The following is a 20798-nucleotide window of genomic DNA, read 5'->3' as shown; positions in this document are numbered from 1 at the left end:
TATTAGGAAAGAAACCCAAACATTTCTTGTGCTCAGCTCAGCAAGAGGATACAGCTTTCCCCAGATCGACAGGCAATTTCAGTGAGCGCAGATGCTTTTGTTCTGACGGTAAGTGGTTGCAAGCAGGATTGTTCCACGTCGCCTCGGGTAATACGAACCCTTGAAACCGAGCAGCTCATTTCGCACAGGTTCCAGAGAATTTTGAAAGCAACGCTTTTCCCCTGGGGGGAGACTGTTCAGAGACGGCAGCGAGTGTCTCTGACCCAGCCCTGAAACCGATCAGGATTTTCGCTTGGTCAGGTGTGGATTGCTGTGGTCCGGGCTTAAGCTTCCAACAAAGCAAATGACTCACAAACAGCAGAAGGTTTTGGTCTGCTCCCCCTTCTCCCTCACAGGGGGAAAGGAAATCTAGCTGACTAAAGAATGGCCCTTCAGGCACAGGAACACAAAGTACTTCTCTTATGAAGCAAAGAAATCCTAATCTGAGGGTTCCAGGTTACAGCGGAGTTCCAGAAGGGAAGGAAATGGAGAACTGCTCACTCTTAAATAGCAAACTTTAGAGATTAAGCAGTTGCATCAGACCAAAGAACAAGCTACAGCCAACTCCAAATCTGACAGCTCCAACACTCAGTCTGTTCTCCTCATCCCAGGGTGGAAATCTTTCCCTGGAGACCCCGGTGGTTCTCACATCACTTTAAGATCTCGCCTTAACTCCTTCCTTGCTCTCTCCAAAACCATAGTGGAAAACTAACGGCACACAACGCACATTCAAATGATATTCAAAGCGCAAATCAAGCAGCTGAGTTTCAACTGGATCACGCCCGAAGAGGCCAGTCCCTTGCAGCAGGCTTTGACTATCAAACAGCTTTCCTGTGGCGTTGTCAGCCTCTGCTTCCCCAGCTGCCATTTCTTTGGGAGAACGCTAAAAACATGTCCTCCCCCAGGAAAGCTCCCACCCCAGGAAATTTCAACTGAAAAGCTGACGAAATTTGTTATTTTCCCTCTGGAACAGCAATGAGAAAACTGGTTTTGGCTACACCAATAATTCCACAAGGTGTGCCCATCCTCGCTGCTGTCAGCGCATTTGCCCAGCGAGGTAAAGCCCGTATCTGCCGTGAGCGGGAGCCACTGCGCAGGCTGAGCCGCAGGAGCCGGGGACGGCGCTGAGGGGCTCAGGGTACCTTCTTGAGGAACGTCGCCACCGTTTCTCGCTTCGTGGCCGTGATGCGCTTCACTCCTTCGGGCGACTGCACGCGGATTATCTGCGGGGTGAAGAGAACAGCCCGAGTCAGTGACAGGGACAGAGCCGACCCTGTGCGCGCAGCCTGCTGAAGCCATGTTGAAGCCTCACACGTGCGACGCAGACCACCCTCACCACTCCTCCCTCCTGCTTTTAATGCTGCTCCTCAACAGGGCATGCAAATGCAGAAGGAAGTAATTTGCCGGCAGTATGGCAGCGCCGGCCGATGTCTGCACGCTGCAGGACCAATAACCCCAACGCACGGGGCACAGCAAGGAACTGGCACCGAGAAAAACACTAACGCTGCTTTTTTTGCCAAAGCTCTGACCTCAGACGCAGAATTAAACTTTCAGAAGGAGGGTGAATCAGAGCTTCCACAGGAGCGATTTATTCAGTGCCCACACACAAACACTCGCCGAACTGGTGCTAATGGGCACCTGCACTGTCGTTATGTTTCAACCCGCGTTACTGACGCGCAGCTTCCATCACTAATGAAAAGCCGAGGAGAGACACAAGGCTCAGGCTGTTCCTGTGATCTTGCCTTAATTCCAAACAGCAGTTTTGCTGCAGCCTGAAGTCAGAGATGGGAAAAACTGGCAGCTTTTGGGGCAGAAAGATGGGGACAATTCCTCACATACTGCCCAGGGAAGTGGCAAATGTAAACGTCAGAGTCCTTGTGCTGCTGGGGACTAGAAAAGCGATTTGAGTTGCTCTAAAGAGAATGTTCACCCGCTGATATGTAACACAGAGACAGTTTGAGATGGCAGCACGTGTGCTGAAAGGGGGGACACAGGGGGACACGGAGGGCTGCTGGTGTCCCTGCACCACCTCGCAGGAGCCCTTTACACCCTCCCAGCCTTCAGCAGGGGAAAAAGCCCGGCCTGACGGGAGCAGGAGACCCCGACGGTACCGACGAGCCCCTTCGCCGGCCGAGACCGGGCACCTTCTCCCGGGGCGTCGCCGCCCGGGGCCGAGCGGGACCCCGCTCCCAAACCCCACGTTCTCCCTGGGGCAAAACCACGGGGAATCCGTCCATGGCCCGGCCCCGGGAGGGGGGGTCGGCCGGGCCCTACCCGGGGGTGCTGCGCTCCCGGCGGGACGCCCCGTCCGTCGAGGCCGGCTGGGCTCGGTGCGGCCCCGCCGGGGCGCGGGGGGGGCGATGGCGGCCGGGCCCCGCCGCCCCACAGGAATCTGCTGCCTCATCGCCCCTCCCCCCCGCCCGCCGCCTCCCGGCCCCACTCACGATCGTCTCCGCCATGGCGCTGCCCGCCGGGGAACCGGGACTCGCCGACCCGACCCGTCAGCCCGGGTGCGCTCCGGCCCGCTGCGCTCCGCCTCGCCCGACCCGGCCCGCTCCGGACCGCCGCCTCCCGGGCCCGGCCCGCCACCCGCACCGGCACCCCCCGGGCCCCGCGCCCCAGCACCCGCGTTCCGCCGCCCCGAGGTTCCTAGGCCGGCCGGTGCCACCGCCGCCACCGTCCCCCGCACTGCCCCGGTGCCACCGCCACAGTTGTCCCCCAAAGCTGCCTCGGTGCCACCGCCACAACCGTCCCCTGCGCCACCGCTGCACCCGCTCTTTCGTTCCGCATACAATCCGCTCCGCCGGCGTCCCGCTGCGGGGCCCGGTCCCGGGCATGGGGACCCCCACGGTGTCCCCTCCGCGGGGCTCGACCCCCGCTCGCCGCCTGCCATGCTCTCGTTACCGACCCCACCAACGGGGCGGCGGGGGTGGGTTCTGCCGGGCCCTATTTAAGCGTCGGCCGCGGCCCCTCACATGATGGGAGTGTGACCGCCGAGCAGCGGGCGGGATGGCGCCGGGCCGGGCACGGCTCTGCCGGCCCCGCGGCGGGGAGACCACCCGGCTGCTGCCCCAGGTAACGCTGGGGCCCTGCGGGACCCTCGGTCCCCGCCTTGGGACCCTCCTGCACCGTGTCCCCTAGGTGCTGGCTCCGTGCCGGAGCCTGCAGCATCCCCGGGGGTGTCCGTAGGGATGAGTCTGGGGGTCCCCGTTAGGAGCAGGGTCTCTGGGGGAGCACCCACATGCTCCCCATCTGCCCAGACCCCGGGGGTCTCCTTGACAGGCAGCGTTACAGCGTGGGGGGGCTCCCGCAAAGGGGGTGTGGGAGCCTGTCACAGCCTCGGACTGTGGGGTGGGGGGTACGTGGGCTAACGGGGGGCATTTCTGAGGGACTGAGTGGCGAGCGTCTCGTCTGTCCGTGCAGGCATCCAGGCTGGTGGAGCTGCCCTACTCCTCCTCCGATGACGATGACGGGGACACGGTCCTTCCCATGGCCCAGCAGGACCCCGGGGTGTGGTGCCCCGTCCCCCCCAAGCCCAGCGCCTTCAGCCAGTGTGTGCGGTACCTGGCCTTCCTCTGGAACCTCCTTTTCCTCCTGCTGGGTCTGCTGGCCCTGGCCGTGGGGGTGTGGGGGCTGCTGGCCAAGGGCTCACTGCGGGGGGATGGCCTGGCCCCCCTGGGCTCGGACCCCATGCTGCTCTTCGTGCTGGCGGGACTGGGGGCCAGCGCCGTGTCCCTGGCCGGCTGCCTGGGCGCCCTCCGCTCCAGCCCCTGCCTGCTGCGCTTCTTCCTGGGGGCCATGCTGGCCTTCGCGGGGCTGGAGGTGCTGGGGGGGCTGCTGCTGCTCGTGGCGCGACAGCGGCTGCGGGACGCCCTGCGGGACGCCCTGCTCCTCTGCCTCCTGCGCTACCAGGAGGAGCCTGACCTGCGGTTCCTGGTGGACGAGGTACAGCAGAGCCTGCAGTGCTGCGGCCTCGGCTCCTACCGCGACTGGGAGACCAACCCGTGAGTCGGGGTGCCGGGGGGTGGGGGGGTCTGTCCCCACACTGGGACGGCACGAGGACACAGCAGTTCTTCTCCATCCCCGCAGGTACTTCAACTGCAGTGCCCCGGGGGTGCAGGCGTGCAGCGTCCCTGCCTCCTGCTGCCTGGACCCCTGGCAGAACGGCACTGTCACCAACGCCCAGTGCGGCTTCGGGGTCCTGCGCCTGGGGGACGTGGCGGCCAGCACTGTTGTGCACCTGGGGGGCTGCGTGGCACAGCTCGGCGCCTGGCTCCGTGGCCAGGTGGGCGGCATCGCGGCCGGCGCGGCCGTGCTGGTGCTGGTTGAAGCTGCCGGCATGCTCATGGCGCTGAAGATACTCAGAGACATAGCACCCATCGGGGCGCGGGACTGAGGGTGTGCTGGCTGCCACCCAGGGTGGGGACACCGTGGGGCTGGGGACGTGGGGGGGCTGATCCAGCCCAAAATAAACCTCAGCAGAAGCCTGAACTCCATCCATGTCCCGTCCATCCCTCCCTGTGGCTCGGGGAGACATGTTCCATCTTGCATCCCTGCCACCCCCAGACCACGACACCAGGCTCCTGCGCTCGTTCTGGGTTTTAATGAGCATTTCTCTAGGCTGAGCCCTCCCCGTGCGGACGGGACGGCTTCTACCTACACAATGCTACAGGGTGGGGGGCGGCAGGGGCCACGGTCTGCCTAGATGATGCCGTACTGAGCCAGCTCGTGGAGCTCCAGGTGGCTGAAGGCTTCCCAGGGACAGATGACGGTGATGTCTGGGGAGAGGAAAGAGGCTGCGTCAGCGTGACCTCCCCCAGCCTGGCCACAGGCAGCTGTGCCCACAGCGAGCCCCGCTCCCCACCCACAGCAAAACGGGCACGGGACACCCATACCTGTTCCCAGCCCTTCCATGCCCGGGATGTCGTCGCCGAACCTGCAAGGACAGAGAGGGTGTCTGCCCTGATGCCCCTGCCAACACCTCCCACCCCTGGCTGGGACGTACGGCCCCGTTCACCCCAACATTGGGGTCGTGCTGTGGGTCCCGGGGCTCTGCCCCACTCACCCCTGCACCCCCTTTTTGGGGGGCTTGCTTTTGAACTGCCTCGTCTGCCTCTGCTTGAACTTGGGTGGTCCCTTCCGGGGGGTGGCAGGTCCCCCGGTCACCCTGGTGGCTGATTTGATCTCCGGCTTTGTGGGGGGTTCCAGGCTCATGGCTGTGCCGGGGCCGGCAGCCTGCCCCGGGTCGCGGTTGTCCCTGGGGGTCCGGCGCTGGCACGGGATGGCTCCTCACACCTGATGGAGGAGAGATATGGGGGGGTCACTGGCTTCTCTCCCACCCTGTGCTGCCCAGGGGCCCCTTGGCTGTCACTGATCGGCTTTACAGGCTGCCCCAGAGCAGAGCCCCCTCCCCACAACCTTGACTTAGCCCAGCTCAGAGCCCGCTAATCCCCTTACCCCAAGGCAGGGAAGGGCGTCCTGGGGGCAGCAGAGCCGCTGCCTCCCCTCGGGGCTGTTCCTCCAGCCCTTGTCACCGACCCCAGCGTGGATGTGACACCCCGGAGCCCCCACTGTGTCTCTCCCTGGGGTCTGTGCCAAGCCGTGGGTGCCACAATGGGTCGGCATCGGTGTGGGCATGGGAGTGGGGCGTCCCTTGGGGCTTGTTTGCAGCGGGATGGGTTTGGGGGATGGTGGGAACCGGGCTGCGGACCCCTGGGACCCATGCTGGGGTGAGGGTGACGGGGGAATGGAGCGTGGCAGCCAAGCTGGACATCGCAGGGCAGCGCGTGGGCTCCATCCCGCTGCGGTTGTGCCTCCTCCAGGCACGGCAGCCACGCCGTGGGTTTGGTACAGGAGTTTTGTGGCACAAGAGATGGCTCCGGTGCCGGCGCGAGGGGTTTTGGCCCCGCTGCAGAGCCCAGCGGCTGAGCACAGACCCCGGGGAAGAAGGGACCTGGCCCGGGGAGACGCCAGAGATGCAGCTCCTGGTTGCAGGAGCCAGAGGCAACAGCAGGATCCCGCCTGGAGCAAAGCAACGAGGAGCCCCAGTGCCACTGGGACCGTGTCCCATCCCACGCACAAGGCAGAGCCCTGGACTTACGTAGCCGCTGTGGTCCCCGAGGCCAGTGCCGCTCCGCAGGAGACCCTCCGTCCCGCTCCCGCCGGCGCACGTCCTATAGATGCTCTGAGTGGCTTTTCGGGGAGGGCAGATTTATCCTGCTCTGGGGTAATAGGATTATTTATGTCCCTTCTTTTCAAAGGGGTCATCTGACGTCCTTCCCCCGGCTCCGCCCCGGTGGGACGGGGGTGTGGGGGGGTGGATGGGGAGGGGGTGTCTGGATTAGTGCTGCCGGGAGTGACGGTGTCAGGACGGGCAGCAAATCACCGGCGGGGGGGATCCTGCCTCCTCTCCCCAAACTGACGGGAGGGCTCTCGTGGGGGACCCCTGTTCCCTGAGAGATCACCCCAGTGCCCCTCCATCCCAGGGGCAAGGACACGACCCCCCAGCCCACCCAGGACCGGGGACGAGCTCTCCACAAACACCCTTTTGGGTTGACCCCAAGGGGGCTGGGCAGTGATGCAGGCAGGCTGTGCCGGCAAACACCGGCAGCAGAGCCCACACACCTCAAACCACCGGGACACGCCGGGCTCTCAGCCTGTGCCCGGTGCCGGGCACAGCATGTCCCCAAAAACAAGGGCTGGGGGTCCTGTCCTCCAAGCCTGGTCCCTGCTGGTGCCACCGCGGGTGCCGGTACCCAGGGGACAGCCTGAGCCCTGCCTGGGCATCGCAGGCCAAAATCTGGCAGAAAAGGGGCTGGGCAGCCCCTGCCCGGCGGCACCACAGTCCCTGGGACAGTATCACTGCAAAGCTTCCCTTAATCCCAGCACTAAAGCAATTACAAAAAGGAATAATCTCGGTACACTTTAATTGAACTTCAGCCCCTGCCACTAATTGCAATTAGTTGTACTCCAGCAAATAGGATTACAGGGATCCGGGAGCGTTCTCTATGAAGCTGGCAGAACCAGCTGCTTCTCCAGTAATGAGCAGGGCTCTGGTGTTAATTGCTGCTGCTTCCAGTTTGGGTTTCGTTAGCGAGTTGCTACTCAAGGGCTTCGTGGCTCCTTGGGGAGCTCATCCAGGGAGGACGGGGGGTGTCTGCGGGGGTCCCGATGGCCAGGAGCCCCCGAGTCCCCCAGCCCAGCCGGGCAGGATGTGCTGGGCCACATTTACAGGGTTTTAAGGTGGAGGCAAAGGCAACCGAGGAAGAAAAGGCACCATGAAGAACAGCCCAGCAGGTGTGACCTTGCAGACGGAGCCGGGGACGGAGCCAGGGACGGTACCCTTGCCGGGACACCGCTGGGCCCCACGTGCTTAGGGCTGCACGCTGCCCGCACGTCCTGCCTGGGGAAGGGGCCGGCAGCCACGGAGCCTCCTCTGTGAGTCCTTCACATGGAGCAGCCCCTAAGAGGCTTATGGTGCCGGTGGGGAGGGGGGTCCGGTGGGCCGGGGAGGTCCGGCACAGCACCCTGGCCCTCCCCAATCAGCAGGTCACAGCCAAGCTGCTGAAGGAGCTTAAAATCCAAGCTGGGGAGTGCAAGGACAACGCAACAGCAGCGGCGTGGGGAGGGCTGGGTGTGGAGGGGACATGCCAGCCTGCCCTTGGTGGGGATTTTCCATCCCCGGGGGAGTGGAGCATCCGGCTACCAGGAAATCCGGGGGCTCAGGAGGCGCGTGAGCCGCTGCCTGTCCCCAAGGGCAGGTTACCCCATAGACGAGAGGCGAGACACGACCTGGGCACCACCTGTATTGAAAAACATGTGGAATCCCATGCTTGATACAGCGGGGGGGACTCGGACCATCCCCAGCCCACTGTCCCAGGGCTCAACACGCAAATAAATAATTTAAATAAGCTGAGTCCGGATCCCACCATCCAGCCTGGAGCAGAGGCTCCGGGGGGGTGTCACCCACTGGTTTTTGTGGGCCAGGGGAGGGTCAGTCCTTCTTCATGCGCAGCCTGATCTCCATCTTGAGGATCATTTTAATGTTCTCGTCCTCCACGTGCTCCTCTACAGCCGCCAAGGCCCGTGCGCCGCCATCCTGGTACCGCTCCAGCAGCTCCTCCACGTACCCGACCCAGACGCAGTTGGGGCAGCCGGTCCCGCAGCAGTGCGTGGGCGGTGGGGGGACCGGGGGGGTGGCAGGAGGGACCGCATCCTTGCTCTGGGAGTTGCCCGTCCCGCTGTCGCTCCCTGGGGTGTCTGAGGTGCCGCCAGCCTTTGCCGAGGTGTCCGAAAGCTCCCGAAGGCCGGAGGTGTTGGTAGAGTGGGGATGCGTGGCTCCTTCCCTGAGCACCCTCCCGCAGCTGCCAGCACTGTCCGGGGGCTCCTGAGGACGATGGCCCCACGCTGATGCCAGCCCAGGGGGAATCGCGGGGGCAGCCTTGCTCACCGCACCCCCCCACCGGCCAGAGGGACCCCTATCCACCCCCCAGCGCCCTGTGTACCCCGCCATCCCACCACCATCACCCGCCAGCAGCTCACGCAGCCCCAGCAGCACCCTCAGCCCCCCACCCCATCCCCAACACCCCCCTCAGCTCCCCCCATCCCCAGCACCCCCATATCCTCCCTAGATCCCCCATCTCATCTCCAGCACCCCTTTGTCCTCCCCAGCTATGCTACCCCACCCCAACACCCCTCTATCCCCGCCTCAGCCCCCCACCTTATCCCCAACACCCCCCTAACCCCCCCTCAGCCCCCCACCTAATCCCCAACACCCCCCTAGCCCCCTCCTGCAGCCCCCCACCCCATCTCCAGCACCCCCGATCCCCCCAGCTCCCCCATCTCGTCCCCAGCACCCCTTTGTCCCCCCCCAGCACCCCCACCCCATCCCCAGCAGCCTTCTATCCCCAACACCCCCCTAACCCCCTCCCGCAGCCCCCCAGCCCCTCCCCAGCACCCCCTATCCCCCTCTCAGCCCTCCCATCCCCATTCCCCCCCATCCCTATCGCCCTTTACCCCCTCCCACTCCCTCAAACCTCATCGCCAGCACCCCTTGCTCCCCCCCATCGCCCCCGGGGTCCTCCCCAATGTCCCCTCCCCGCTCACCCCCCGCCGCGCCCCCGCCAGGCCCCGCGCCCCCCGCAGCAACATCCGGCCGCCGAGTCCCGGCCCCGGCCCCGCCCGAGTGCCAGCTCCTCCAGCCAATGGCAGCACGGCGCGGGCCGCTAATGAGGGTTCGGCGGCCGGCCGGAGCCAATAGGGAGCGGGGGAGGAGCCAATAGGGGAGAGTGGAGGAGCCAATAGGGAGCTGGGGGCGGGGCCAGCGCCCTGCGGGGCGGAGGGGAGGCGGAAGTGGCGGCGGGGCGACCGCATGGGGAGCGGCGGCGACATGGGCCGGGGGCCGGGCCGGGGTCGGGGCCGGGGCCGGGGCCAGGGCCAGGGCCAGGGCCAGAGACCGGGACCGGCACAGAGATCGGGACAGGCACCGGCACCGGGGCGGGGAGTGGCCGCCGTGCGCCGCGGCAGGTCAGTGCCTCGGGGATCCGGTGGGGATCGGGCCTGGCTGGCACCCGGTTTGGGGCCTCGGGGCCCGGCTGGGCTCTGGCGGGGGCCCCGCTTCAGGGGGCTGCGTCCCGATGTCCCCCTCCGTGCAAGTCCCGGTGTCCTGCCATGCCCGGGGTCTGCTGGTGCCTCACCAGGTCCAGGTGCTCCGATGTCCCCCCATGCCCGGGTCCCCGTGTCCTTTCACGCCCAGGTCTTGGCGCCCGGGTCGCTGTGTCCCACTGCTACCGTGTCGTGCCATGCCTGAGTCCTGGTGTCCTGCCATGACCAGGTCCCGGTGCTTCAGGGTAGGCCTCAGACCGTGTTGATTCTCTCCCAGGAAGGAGAAGAAGATGGACAACATGAAACCCAAGCATCCCGACGAGCAGGAGATGCCCTTCCGCCTGCGGGAGCTCATCAGGAGCCGCGAGGCCATGAAGCGCCCCAACCCTGGGAAGAGGCGGGTGGCAGGTGGGGCACGGAGCTGGCCTGAGCCTGGTTCCCCGGGGCCTGGCTGAGGAGTCCACGGTGCTGCGGTGCAGCTGGAGGCAGACGGATCCTGCAGTGGAGCATCCTGCTCCCCCTGATGATGTCCCATCCCTGCCCTGGCAGTGGGAGGGAACCCCCAGGTTGTCACTGCTGCAGTAATGTCACCCGTCTCTCCTAGAGAAGAAGCAGCAGCCGAAGTCAAAGGGCCCCAAGGTCCCCGGAGACATCCCCGTGCCCAAGTTCAGGAGGGGGAAGAAAGAGTCGGAGCGCTCCTACATCTGTCGGATGGAGCAGGAGGTGCAGCGCGTCCTGTTCCTCACCAAGAACCAGCTGCAGCGGGAGCCTGAGAAGGAGGCGATGGCACCAGCGAAGTCCAAGAGAAAGAAAGAGTGAGAGCAAGAGATTGCTGTGGCGGTTGGGACTGGACCGGGTCAGCCCAGGCCTGTGCCCCAGCCCGGTTCTGGGTGCGTGGCAGGTGCTTTGCCAGTGCTGCAGTGCAGGTCCGGCATCCGGCAGAGATTCGGGGTGCAGGTGGAGGGCTGTGGGATGAATCACCAGGGGTCTGAATCTCTGGGACCGGAGCCACAGACGTGCCTCACCGTCCTGCTACTGGGATGGAGTTGGGGGATGCTGGTGCAGAGCAGGGCGGGGAGCTGTGGGGCCCCAGGTTTTTTGGGGGCCCCGGGGGGTGGAAACTCACTCACTTGCTCCCTGTCTGGTCACGAGCTCTGGCCATAACGCGGCTCTTCAGGTTTCAGAATAAGAAGCTGGAAAAAGCGCGGAAGAAGAAGGAGGAGAAGAAAGAAGCCATGCTGGAGAAGAGCCTGTTCCAAGGTGGGTCTGGCGCAAGGGGGTGGCTGGAGTGACGTCCTACCCCCGCAGCGTGTGGAGAAGTGGGGGATGAGCTGGAGCAGTGTGTCCCGGGGAGCTCCTGCTTGACACCAGCACCTGCTTCTCTCTCGTAGACGTGGTGGCGTTCGGTGAAGTGGTTACGCAGCCGCCGACCATCACCTCGCGGCCCAGGGGCCGGGGCGCTGCGGAGCAGGTGAGCTGTAGGGGGGTGATCCCTCCTCCTTCTCATTCGTGCCCTCGCGTGCCCACAGCTCTGGGCTGGACCTGGGTTGTCTCACGTCCCTTGGGCTGAAAATCAGGCCTGGAAGGGCAGTGGTGGCCTCAGCCTCCTGGTGACAGTTCCTTGGAGCCTGGTCCTGGCTTTTTCATCCTTCATCCTCCCTCACCTGTCTCGTCTCTGCCCGCAGGCTGGACGGAAGCGGCTCCTCCTGACATCTCGCCTGGGCCAGAGCCAGGTGTCCCCAGCGTCCCCATCAGCGCCAATGTCATTGGCTCGCCGGCGCATCGTGGAGGAGGAGAGAGTGCGTGTCATCCAGGCCTACCGGGACATCCAGAGGCGCAAACAGCAGCAGCGGGAGGAGGTGCGGGGCGGCGCCAAGGCCAGACGCAGGGTCCCCTGCTAAGCCCAGCCTGGAGGAGCTGGGCCTCCCTGGTCCCAACAAGGGTGCGCAGGCAGCGCGGGACTGCAGGACTTGAGGGGAACAGTTCTGACACTGCTCTTCTGTTGCCATTGCTGAGCCCTGGGGGTCCCCACAGCCCCTCACATTGGCTCGGGGCACCCCACAGGCTTGGTGCCGGAGCTGGGACCCCTGTGGTGCCACGGACCTGGTAGTAGTAAAAGTGCCGTTGAGTGCTGATGGCGTGAGCGTGTCTGCGTGTCCCTGACCTGCCTGGCTTCCTTCCTGCCGGGAAGGGACACTGCTGTGCCGGTGTGTGCCGGGTGGTGTGCCGGCAGATGGCAGTCCCAGCCTGCAGCGGGCACGTTGTCACCGTCACTTGCTGGGGGCTGGCCTTGGCAGGGCTCTGGTTGGGGGCAGGATCCTCATCGCTCAGCCTTGGGGGAGACCCCAGTGCCTGGCCACGACCCCTCCGGCTCCCAGTGGGAGGAGAATGATCCGGGCCCTGGGGACATGAAGAGTCCTGCAGCACTCACCTGCACGGTGTCACTTTCCTCCATTGTCACCGCTCCTGGACGCTGTGCGAGCCTTTAGCCTGCAGCCATGCTCCCCCCTCAGCATCACCACCCAGCCCGGCACTGCCCACGTCCCCGCCTGTCCCCAACACACAGGTCACGGTGACCGCGGTGCCCCCTTTGCTGCCAGCGACAGCCCCGTCCACGCCAACCCTGTGCCGTCCTGCACAGCCCCCTGCAACCCAGACCTGGCACACCCCACCGGGGCTGACAGCCCCCCAGCTCCCGGCCCTTGGCGGGGGATAACGGGGGGCTGCTCCCGGCGCAGCCCAGCCCGTGTCTGCCCGTGGGGCCGGCGTGGCAGCTTCACCTGCGCGGCACAAAGGCAGCGCTGTTCGGCGGCCCCGTGCCACGGCGTGCGCACAAAGCGTTGCCTGTTGGAGCGGGGCCGGTCCCGGCTCTGCGGCCGGCGCTGACGGCAGCCGGTGGGATCCCGGCCTTCCGGAGGGGCTGGGCGTGGGGAAGGGAGCCACTGGCCGCTCTAGTGTCCCCTGACAGAGCTGGATGGGGACAGAGTCTTTGCGCCTTGTTTTTCGGGTGACTCGGCTGTCCCTGGGGCTGTCCCCTCCTTCCCTGCACCCCGGGAAGGCAGGGCTCTGCCATACCGCGGCTGGGGACCGCAGTGTCCCAAGCGGGCTGGAGACGCTGCCCGCACCTGCAGAGCCCAGCCTGGCCCAGGGACAGCTTGCAGGTGGACGTGCCCTTGGGGGGGACACACACTGAGGCCCCACTGTGCTGTGCGGTGCCAGCGGCCGGGAGGAGGGTGTGCTGTGGTGGCAGCGGCCCTGGGGACCTCGAGTGCCTGGTGCTGCCTGGAGACGTCCCCGCTGCCAGCCGGTGCCAGGTAAACACGGGTGACGCAGCGCAGCCCCGGGGAGGGGGCACGGCTGGATCCTGCTGCAAACAGCCAGCTCTCGTGGCTGTCCCCATCCGTGTCCCCAAAGCCATGAGTGTGGCACATGTTGGCTGGCAAGAGCATGGCCGGGACATCGCGCGTGCCAAACTCTCGCTCGTACATCCCTCGCGCGGGCACCACGGGCGTGCACGGCACTCGTGCCTACAGCCACGGGCAGCCCCACCGCCACCGGCCCGGCTCCGGCTCAAGGAGACCAGGTCACTTGCCTGCACCCACCGAGCCATTTCAGCCCCTGAATAATTCATGGCACTGTCGGCCGCAGGCTTCCTGCCTGGCAGGAGAAATTGCTGCGGAGGGGAAAGGCAATCTGAGCAGGAGAAACCGCTCCCGACCTTGGCATGTCCTCCGCGCCGTGCCGCTTCCCGCCGGGCAGCCCATCTGCCTGCCGGCTGCCGGTCCTGCACCGCCTGCCCTGCCGACACCGCACCGCCTGCCCTGCCGATGCTGCTGGTCCCGCGTTGCCTGCCGTGCCGGCGCTGCCAGCCCAGTGTCCCCATCTGCGTGCCTGGCCCTGGCACATGCTGCCACGGTGGGGGACGGGGAGCAGGGACTGGGGGATGCCAAGGGCCCTGCTCTGAGCTCCCCCATTGCTCCCCGCTGCCCCCCAGGAGGGCGATGTGGGGCTGAGCCCACTGGCACTGTGGTCAAGGTGGGGACAGGGATGGGGAGCAACCGGTGGCATGGCTGGGTGTCCCCTCCCCATCATGGGCCGGCTGCTACAGCACCGCGTAGGAAAAACCACCTTTATTGGGGCTGACCTGAAAAAAAGGGGGGAAGAGGAAGAACGACGGAGAAAGCCACGAGGAGGGCGAGGGGCCCAGCTCCCTCCCTGCTCCCCAGGCTGGATCCCGGGCCCCGAGGGGGAAAGGCAACAAGAAGGTGGCTGGAGCTGTGGGGGGCTGGGTCCCCAGCCCCAGCAAGGCACTGATCCCCCGGACCCTGAGCAGCCCCCCCTTCCCTGGCAATGGGGAAACCGAGGCACAGTGGGAGCCAGGGCTGGGGAGAGCTTTGTGTCACCTTGTGCCCTGTGGTGGGACGGTGCTGGCTCAGCTCAGGGCCTGTGACGTCCCCGGCACTGGCGAGGGTCAGCGTGAAACCGGGGGCTCAGCACCGGGGGGAGCCCCGGGCAGGAGTCCCACCGGCTCCCCGGCGGCAGATGGTCCCTGGCATGGGAGGGACGGGGTGTCCATGCATCACGAAGGCAGCGAGGGGATGACCTGGGGTGGCCCCGTGGGAACTGGTCCTTGCGGCAGGGATGGCAGCAGGGACGCGGGGGTCCGGGCAGAGCTGGCAGCTTGTGGGTGCCACAGCCAGGAGGAGGGACAGGCAGGAGCGCTGGCTCTGGGATGGTGTCCGGGCATCCCCTGCGCAGGAACCAGCTCCGGCTGCCTGACGGGATGGGATGTACGCGGCGGGGTGGGACGAGGCTTGGCGAGACCTCAGGAGCGGGACGGCGGGGCCGCGGTGTGCGGGGTCTTCACCACCGGTTCCTGCCGTACGGGGACTGCACCTGCGGGCAGAGCGGGATGGCACTGGGGTGGTGTGGCAGCAGCCGTGGCACCAGCCCCCACCGGTGAGGAGGTGCAGCCATGCTTGCCCCCGTTCTGGCTCACCCCGGGGCAGAGCCATCCCTGTCCCTGCCCCTGCCCTCCCACCGGAGATGCTGCAGCGAGGATGGACTTTGCCCCCGGCCGCGGGCTGGACCTTGGTGCCCGTTCCCCCACCCACGGCGTTGCACATTAACCCACCTGGCAGCTCCTGCTGTCCCGCTGGGCGCCGGCGTGCCGGGCCTGTGCCGCGAAGGCGTCCTCGGCTCGCAGCGTGGAGCTGGCGCTACCGGCCGCCGGGCTGGCGGTGGAGGCGCGGGGCAGGATCACGTCGTAGGGTCCTTCGGTCTGAGGGGCAGAAAAACGGGGGGGTGTAGAGGCAGCGGGAGCAACCCCAGCCCCATGGGGTCCCAGGGGAGGAAGGCAAGGGGTGATTCCCCCGTCCCCAAGGTTACAGCAGCCCTTGGGATATGGGGGGGCCAGGGGAGCCCCCCCACACCCTGGTCCCCATCCTGGCCGCTCCGGTTGAAAGCGCGTCCATCAGACAGGATGCAACCGGCCGCGGAGAGCCCGGCCCCGGCGGTGCCACGCGTTGTGGTCACACTTACCGGCCCCTTGTGCATCAGAGCCATCTCGGTGGGCTGGTAGACACTGGTCAGCAGCTGCCCGTTGTAGCCGCTGTATGGGGACACCGGCTTCTTGCCTGCGAAGGGACGATAAAGGATGGGGGGGGAGGTCACAGAGCCACCCCCGCCCCACCGGGGAGTCACTCCTCATTAGCAGCTTTAATGAGCTGACTCAGCAGCCGGCTGCTCTGCGCCCTTCCCGGGGGACACGGGCGGGATGTCCCAAGGGTTTGCATCCCCGCGCTCCCGGCACAGCCCCTGCCCGGCCGGGGTTTGTTATTGTAGGGTCTCTCGGAGGCAGGGTGGTGCGGAGGCCGCTTGGGAGCCCCCACCCTGCCCCGGGGGCTGCAGACACCTTTGCCGGGGCAGGGCTGGCGCTCGCCACCGGTCCCCATTGGGGTGGCCGACACCGCCCCGTGTTATCGTAGGGTCTCGCGAGCAGAGCGGCTGCCCAGAGCGGTGGGGTGGGAGCCGCGGGCACCCCGCGCTGGGGAGGGAGCACCCCTGCTGCCGCCGAGCTCAGCCCAAACTGGTAGACCCAGCCCGGCGGGTTTTCGGCAGCCACAACCATGGCAGGCGTCGATGCCGGGCGGGTCGCGGCCAGACGTCTCGCCGCCACCCACCGCTGCCAGCCCCAGTGCCGGTACCCGCCGCCATAGGCAAAGAGGGTCCCCGGTGAGCCCCGGCGCCTACCGAAGGAGGGCTCGTCCATGGAGAAGGCTTTGTTCTCCACAAACATGCTCTGCGACTTCTGCTCCTTGAGGATCGTCTCGTAGCCCACCCCGCGCGTGGGGTAGATGTCATCCTCGAAGGCCTGCTCGGGGCTCCGCCGCGTCACGTGCGTCACCTCGGGGATGACGTAGAAGAGGAGGAAGGCGCAGGCATTGGAGACCAGCGCAATGGCCAGCGTGGGGTCGTCCCAGCCAGGCTTCTCGCCCGCGCGCCGGTTCCCGTAGAGGTACATGGCCATCCACGCCACCCAGATGGCCATGGAGAGGCTGGTGGTGGCCAGGATGAAGGCGCTGTGCTTGCGCCAGCGGCCATAGCGGCCGCAGAGGGCTGGCCAGGCGGTGCCAAAGGCAGCCACCAGCAGGAACATGACGTAGATGAGTGCCATGACGAAGTCAGCGTCCTCCAGCCGGCATGGGTCCGGGGAGCTGCCCTCCTGCCGCGCCACCGTGATGATGAGCCACTCGGCATTGATGATGACCTCCACCAAGGCGAGGAGCAGGGCCACTGCTAGTGTCACCCAGCACCGCGGGCCCTGGTTCCTCCGTGCCAAGAAGTTGAGGGCCACGGCATGCGCCAGCAGGCAGGAGAAGCAGATGCCAAAGAGGACGCCAAAGAGGAAGCGGCGGGAGGCGCAGGTGGAGAAATCCGGCCCCACGATGAAGTCAAATGTCAGGCAGAACAGCCCGAAGGTGCCCAGAAGAAAAAAGACCTGCGTGGCCACCAGGCTCTTCTTCTGGGAGTCTTGTACGAAGGGCAAACTGGCCACCAGGACAATGGTGAGCACGAAGCTGGTCACCACGCCGAGGCTGGCCACAGCCTCCAGCACGATGCCCCAGGCCGCCGAGAGGTCGCAGAGGTTGTAGTAAAGGGAGGAGAGGTCCTTGCCGCAGCCCGAGGGGGGGGTGGTCTGTCCGCCAGCTGCGGGGAGCAGGGCCAGCAGCACCCATCCTGCCGCAGCACCCATCCTGCACCGCAGTGCGGGCGCCGAGCGGGGCATCCAGGGACCCTGCGGGACAGAGAGGGTGTTAGGAAGTGGGGACCGGGGCTGCGGCTCAGCTCCGGCGCTGCCAGTGCCGTCTCCAGGGCTCAGCGCATCCCTGCCCGCAGTCCCCGGCTGGGCATCCCTCCCAACAGGCCACGGCGAGTGACTGGATCCCAGCGAGCCTGGCATGCATCCCCCATTGTCTCCTTGCCTGGAGGCCAGAGGCAGCCAGGGGGGCTCTGCCCTCTCTGTGCCCGCCATGATCCCTCCTGACATGGGGTTTCTCTGAGTGCGGCCAGCTCCAGGGCTGTGCCGATCCCTTCCTCCGGTGCCAGGGGCAGGCAGCACCGTACCCGCTGGTGTTCCCGGGAACGCCGCACGTGGGCCTGGGTCAGATGGCAGAGATAACACCTGGGGACAGGACTGTCCCCTCAGCTTGTCCCTGCGTGCCAGCATGTTCCTCTTCTTCTGTCCCACTTCCCCCCTCTGGCTCCGGGCACCGACCCAGCGCAGGTCCCGTGTCCGGCGCTGCTGGCCGCTGGCACGCAGGCAGCCGCAGCCTGGCACGCCACGGCACGGCACGGCAGGGCACGGGGGTCCCTGTCCCCACTCCCGCGGCCCCGGGGAGCGTGGAGTGGGCACGGGGAAGAGGGGGCAGGGAGGAAGCTGCAGCCCCACTGCTTGCGTGGGGGAAACCCGGCAGGAGACCTCCGGCAAGGTGACCCCGGGCTGGAGCGGGAGCACTGCCCGGGACCCCTGTTCCCCCAGCCCGCACCTGGGGCTGCCGGTCCGGGATGGGGACAGGGACCCCCGGCACCGCGCTGGGACCGAGCCCCCGCGGGTGGTACCGGCTCCACCGCGCCCGGCCCGGCCGGTCCCCCCGCCTCTCCCCGGAGGCGTCGGCCCGCTCCCGCCGCACCCCCGTCCACCCCCGTCCCGGTACCCCCGCACGTCCGGCCGGTAACGGCCCGGTTCCCCTGTTCCCCGGCGCTTCCGATCGGTACCGGACCCCAAACTTGGCCAGAGCCGCCCCCAACTCTCCGTCCAGGCGAGCCCGCGGGAGCGGACGGGTCCGGGTGCCGGGCCCCGACCCCTTCCCCGTTACGTTTCCCCGTCCCCCCCCCAAGCCCCGCAGTGCTCGACCCCCCTCTTCCTCCCCGGCCCCGCTCACCGGCTCCGGCGCCCGGTACCCGGCCGCTCCGCTGGCTCCACCGCCCCGCACCGCGCCGTGCCGCCGGGCCAGCCCCGGTCCCCGGCACCGTACGCGCCTGCCCGGCCCGGCCCCTCCCCGAGGTGCGGCTCTGCCCGCGGAGCGCTCGGAGCCGGCCGGGACCTGCCCCGCCGCCGCCCGGCGGTGGGGGCCACACACCGAGCAGGGCCGGGGTCCCGCGGAGGACCGGGGTGCCTGCCCCGGGGGTTGGGGGGGGGCGGGAGCGGGGGCAGAGCCCGGGCTTTGGAGGGGGTGGACCCGATCTCGAAAGCCCAGCTGGCCATCAGTGGAATGAGTCTGTGGGGTCTCAGCCCGGAGGAACTGGGTCAGGCCGGCCCTGCTGAGCTCGGGAGGACCCCGGGGGACGGAGAGGGAGGCTGTGCTGGGGTGGCATCGCCCACACAGGGCCTTGCACCAACCTCCTCTCGGTGCTGGGACGGCGGTGCCCAGCCGGCGGGGGGGCTCCTGGGTGGGAGCCCGGAGCGGGGCCCCATGGGCAGCCCCGGAGTGTAAGGATACACCGGCTCCTGCCGGGAAGCACCGAGGCGCAGGCCCGGAGGGGCCTCCCGGAGGAATGTCAGCTGACGGCTAAAGCTGGAGCCCTTGGCAGGGCGGCAGGGCCCCAGAAAAGCCCTTTCTGTGAAGGTCCAGGGGGCCAGGGCAGCCCCGGCCTGGGGGCAGTAGAGAGGACTTGGTGGCCCCTGTGTTGGCGGGGGTGGCTGTGCACCCCGGGGCTGGGCACGGGCACCCCGCAGTCACCCCATCCCTGGGGCTCGGGGACGGGGAAAAGCCCCAGGAGACTTGGGGTGCCCTGAGGGACCCGGGGCCCTGCCAGCCCCGGGGGAGGTTTCCAGGCAGGCATTGCTATTTTGGGAGGGTGAAGCAAGAGGGTGAAGGATGCAGATGAAAGTTCAACGCGCCTCCGGCGGGTCCTCCCCCAGCCCGGCCCGGGATGAAAACAATCCGTGGAGAAAGGGAGGCAGCGCCGGAGCCGGCAACACCCGTGGCACAAGGAACAGTACCCGCCGGAACCCGCAGGGAGGTGACAGCGTGTCTGGGATGGGTGCTGCACCCGCTGCCGCCGTCCCTCCGGCGCTGGGGCCGACTGTGCTCCTGCCCTTCTTCTCCCTAAAGAGCGTCTGGCTGCAGGATGGCGTTTGGGGGAGGATCATCCCTCCCTGCCGTGGCACGTGCACACGCGTGTGCCCTCACACGGGCACTGGAGCGTGGTGGTGCGGACGGAGGGGCTCCGCAGTGGCCTCTTGTGCCTCAGTTTCCCCAGGGGGTGGGGGTTGACTCGCAGGGCCTGGCAGTAGCCTCCTGCTCTCTCCGGGACAGGCTCAGTCTTGGATAACCGGTGCTGGGAGCGTGGGCCGGTTGCCCTGCCGCCCCCGTGCCGGCGCTGACCCGGGTCCAGGCTTCCTGCCGACTGCTTCCTTCCTCCACGCGGGGCCAGCGGGTTTCCCGGCTGCTGACTCAGCACCAGCCCCCCACGACCCCTGCGCCCGCCATGGGGCTGCCGTGGGGTGTCTGTCCCGCCGAGGCTGCCCCGCAGCTGCATGGCTTTCGCCCTCGTGTCTTCCCCAAGGCGGGTGATTTCCTTCCCCCTTCCCATGGGGACCCTCCTGGCTTTCCAGCCCTTGCTGCGCACCCCTGGGGTTTTTGTAGGTCCTACAAAAACACCCCGCTGGGGAGGCGGCTGCGAGGTAGGTTGGGGGTGATGGCGCCATGTGCTGGCTGCCTCGCAGGGGCCAACTGTGCGCTGTGAGGGACCGGCTGCCCTCGGTCCCCTCCTGCGTGCCAGCGCAGTCGGTGCCTGGCACAGCCCTTTCGGTGAGGGCAGAGCCCAGTCCCAGTTCCCTGGGTGGTCTGGGGACGATGGTCTCCGTGGTGGGACTGGGCAGAGCCAGTCCCTCCGGCACAGCAGCTGCAGTGAGGGGCTGGGACGGAGCTCAGCACGGCACCGGGACCTGGGCCAGGCTTCCCCGCTGGCTCCCTCCAAAAACATCGGCATGCCAGGCGCATTTTTTCCAGGCTTACCTTTCCTATGGAGCCCCAGGGCCGGGCGGATGGCATGGCTGGCGTGGCTGGCGTGGTGGCACAGTGGCACGGCCAACCGAGCCCCGGCTCCTGCTCGGCTGCGACGGCTCAGGCGAGAGCCGTACCTGGGGCTGGGGGGGCCGTACCTGGGGGGCCCCTCTCGCCCTCCGCGCTGCCACCGCCACTCAGGCCGGGGCTGGGGAGCTGTTTTCTACCCGAGCCGGTTCTGTCCAGCCCGGAGCCCCTCGCTGCTGCCGGCGGACGCGGTCAGCACATTTCCACCTCCAAGTAAATAAGCGCCGCTTGGCGAGGGGGGGCCGGCGGCGATCCTGGCCTGCCACAAGTCAGGCCGGAGCTCCTGCCAAACGCCGCCTGTGCCGGCAGAGCCCCCCCTGCCCTGCGGCCTCCCCAGCCCCGGCGAAGGGTCCCTGGGTGGGATCTGGCCCTGGAAGCCCCCAGGGATGGGTGCCCGCCGGGCGGGAGGCGCTGGCCGGGTTAATAGCTAATCTCTTCCCGGTCCTGCTCTCCTCACATGCCAGAATTAATGGAGCGAGCACCTCCCAGGTGTCACTCGGGGTTTAACCCTGTCACCGGGACTACGGGCAGAGCCGAATCCCGCCTGGTGTAAGGTGG

General features: G+C 67.2%; 6 protein-coding genes across 7 annotated transcripts in view; 2 read left to right on the top strand and 4 right to left on the bottom strand.

The window, feature by feature from the left end:
- Positions 1 to 2672, bottom strand: part of NPLOC4 (NPL4 homolog, ubiquitin recognition factor) — a 30385-nt gene extending 27713 nt beyond the window's left edge. Inside the window, exons 1-2 of the mRNA XM_063351645.1 lie at positions 2484 to 2672; positions 1182 to 1262 (exon numbers count right to left, since the gene is read on the bottom strand). Coding sequence (XP_063207715.1) covers positions 1182 to 1262; positions 2484 to 2498 — 96 coding nt within the window. The 5' untranslated portion in view covers positions 2499 to 2672. The remainder of the gene's footprint in view (positions 1 to 1181; positions 1263 to 2483) is intronic.
- Positions 2673 to 2914: 242 nt separating this feature from the next.
- Positions 2915 to 4435, top strand: TSPAN10 (tetraspanin 10). The gene is made up of 3 exons (XM_063352308.1): positions 2915 to 3114; positions 3463 to 4043; positions 4129 to 4435. The coding sequence occupies exons 1-3, from the start codon at positions 3049 to 3051 to the stop codon at positions 4433 to 4435; spliced, it is 954 nt and encodes a 317-aa protein (XP_063208378.1). The 5' UTR covers positions 2915 to 3048.
- Positions 4436 to 4712: 277 nt separating this feature from the next.
- PDE6G (phosphodiesterase 6G) lies at positions 4713 to 8304 on the bottom strand. The gene is made up of 5 exons (XM_063352521.1): positions 8169 to 8304; positions 6140 to 7841; positions 5105 to 5334; positions 4935 to 4975; positions 4713 to 4817 (listed from the first exon to the last, which is right to left on the bottom strand). The coding sequence occupies exons 3-5, from the start codon at positions 5251 to 5253 to the stop codon at positions 4741 to 4743; spliced, it is 267 nt and encodes an 88-aa protein (XP_063208591.1). The 5' UTR covers positions 5254 to 5334; positions 6140 to 7841; positions 8169 to 8304; the 3' UTR covers positions 4713 to 4740.
- Positions 7848 to 9251, bottom strand: OXLD1 (oxidoreductase like domain containing 1). The gene is made up of 2 exons (XM_063352519.1): positions 9145 to 9251; positions 7848 to 8425 (listed from the first exon to the last, which is right to left on the bottom strand). Exons 1-2 carry the CDS (start codon positions 9187 to 9189, stop codon positions 8033 to 8035), a joined length of 438 nt encoding a protein of 145 aa, XP_063208589.1. The 5' UTR covers positions 9190 to 9251; the 3' UTR covers positions 7848 to 8032.
- A 158-nt stretch (positions 9252 to 9409) lies between these two features.
- Positions 9410 to 11775, top strand: CCDC137 (coiled-coil domain containing 137). The gene is made up of 6 exons (XM_063352380.1): positions 9410 to 9564; positions 9920 to 10050; positions 10247 to 10457; positions 10820 to 10902; positions 11034 to 11113; positions 11328 to 11775. Exons 1-6 carry the CDS (start codon positions 9410 to 9412, stop codon positions 11541 to 11543), a joined length of 876 nt encoding a protein of 291 aa, XP_063208450.1. The 3' UTR covers positions 11544 to 11775.
- Positions 11776 to 13798: 2023 nt separating this feature from the next.
- On the bottom strand, positions 13799 to 20692 carry GPRC5C (G protein-coupled receptor class C group 5 member C). 2 transcript variants are annotated; one of them, XM_063352379.1, is made up of 5 exons: positions 18087 to 18699; positions 15895 to 16939; positions 15184 to 15278; positions 14777 to 14923; positions 13799 to 14538 (listed from the first exon to the last, which is right to left on the bottom strand). In XM_063352379.1, the coding sequence occupies exons 2-5, from the start codon at positions 16928 to 16930 to the stop codon at positions 14506 to 14508; spliced, it is 1311 nt and encodes a 436-aa protein (XP_063208449.1). In that variant the 5' UTR covers positions 16931 to 16939; positions 18087 to 18699; the 3' UTR covers positions 13799 to 14505. The 2 variants fall into 2 exon arrangements, with proteins under 2 accessions (XP_063208449.1, XP_063208448.1); XM_063352378.1 differs by lacking the exon at positions 18087 to 18699 and adding an exon at positions 20166 to 20692 and having other exon boundaries at positions 13805 to 14538.
- Between the last annotated feature and the right edge of the window lie 106 nt (positions 20693 to 20798).

The sequence above is a fragment of the Chroicocephalus ridibundus genome, chromosome 14 (genome assembly GCF_963924245.1).
Source record: "Chroicocephalus ridibundus chromosome 14, bChrRid1.1, whole genome shotgun sequence".
NCBI classification, from domain to species: domain Eukaryota; kingdom Metazoa; phylum Chordata; class Aves; order Charadriiformes; family Laridae; genus Chroicocephalus; species Chroicocephalus ridibundus.
Note: the sequence above shows the minus strand (reverse complement) of the source record. Positions and strands in the feature narration are given on the sequence as shown.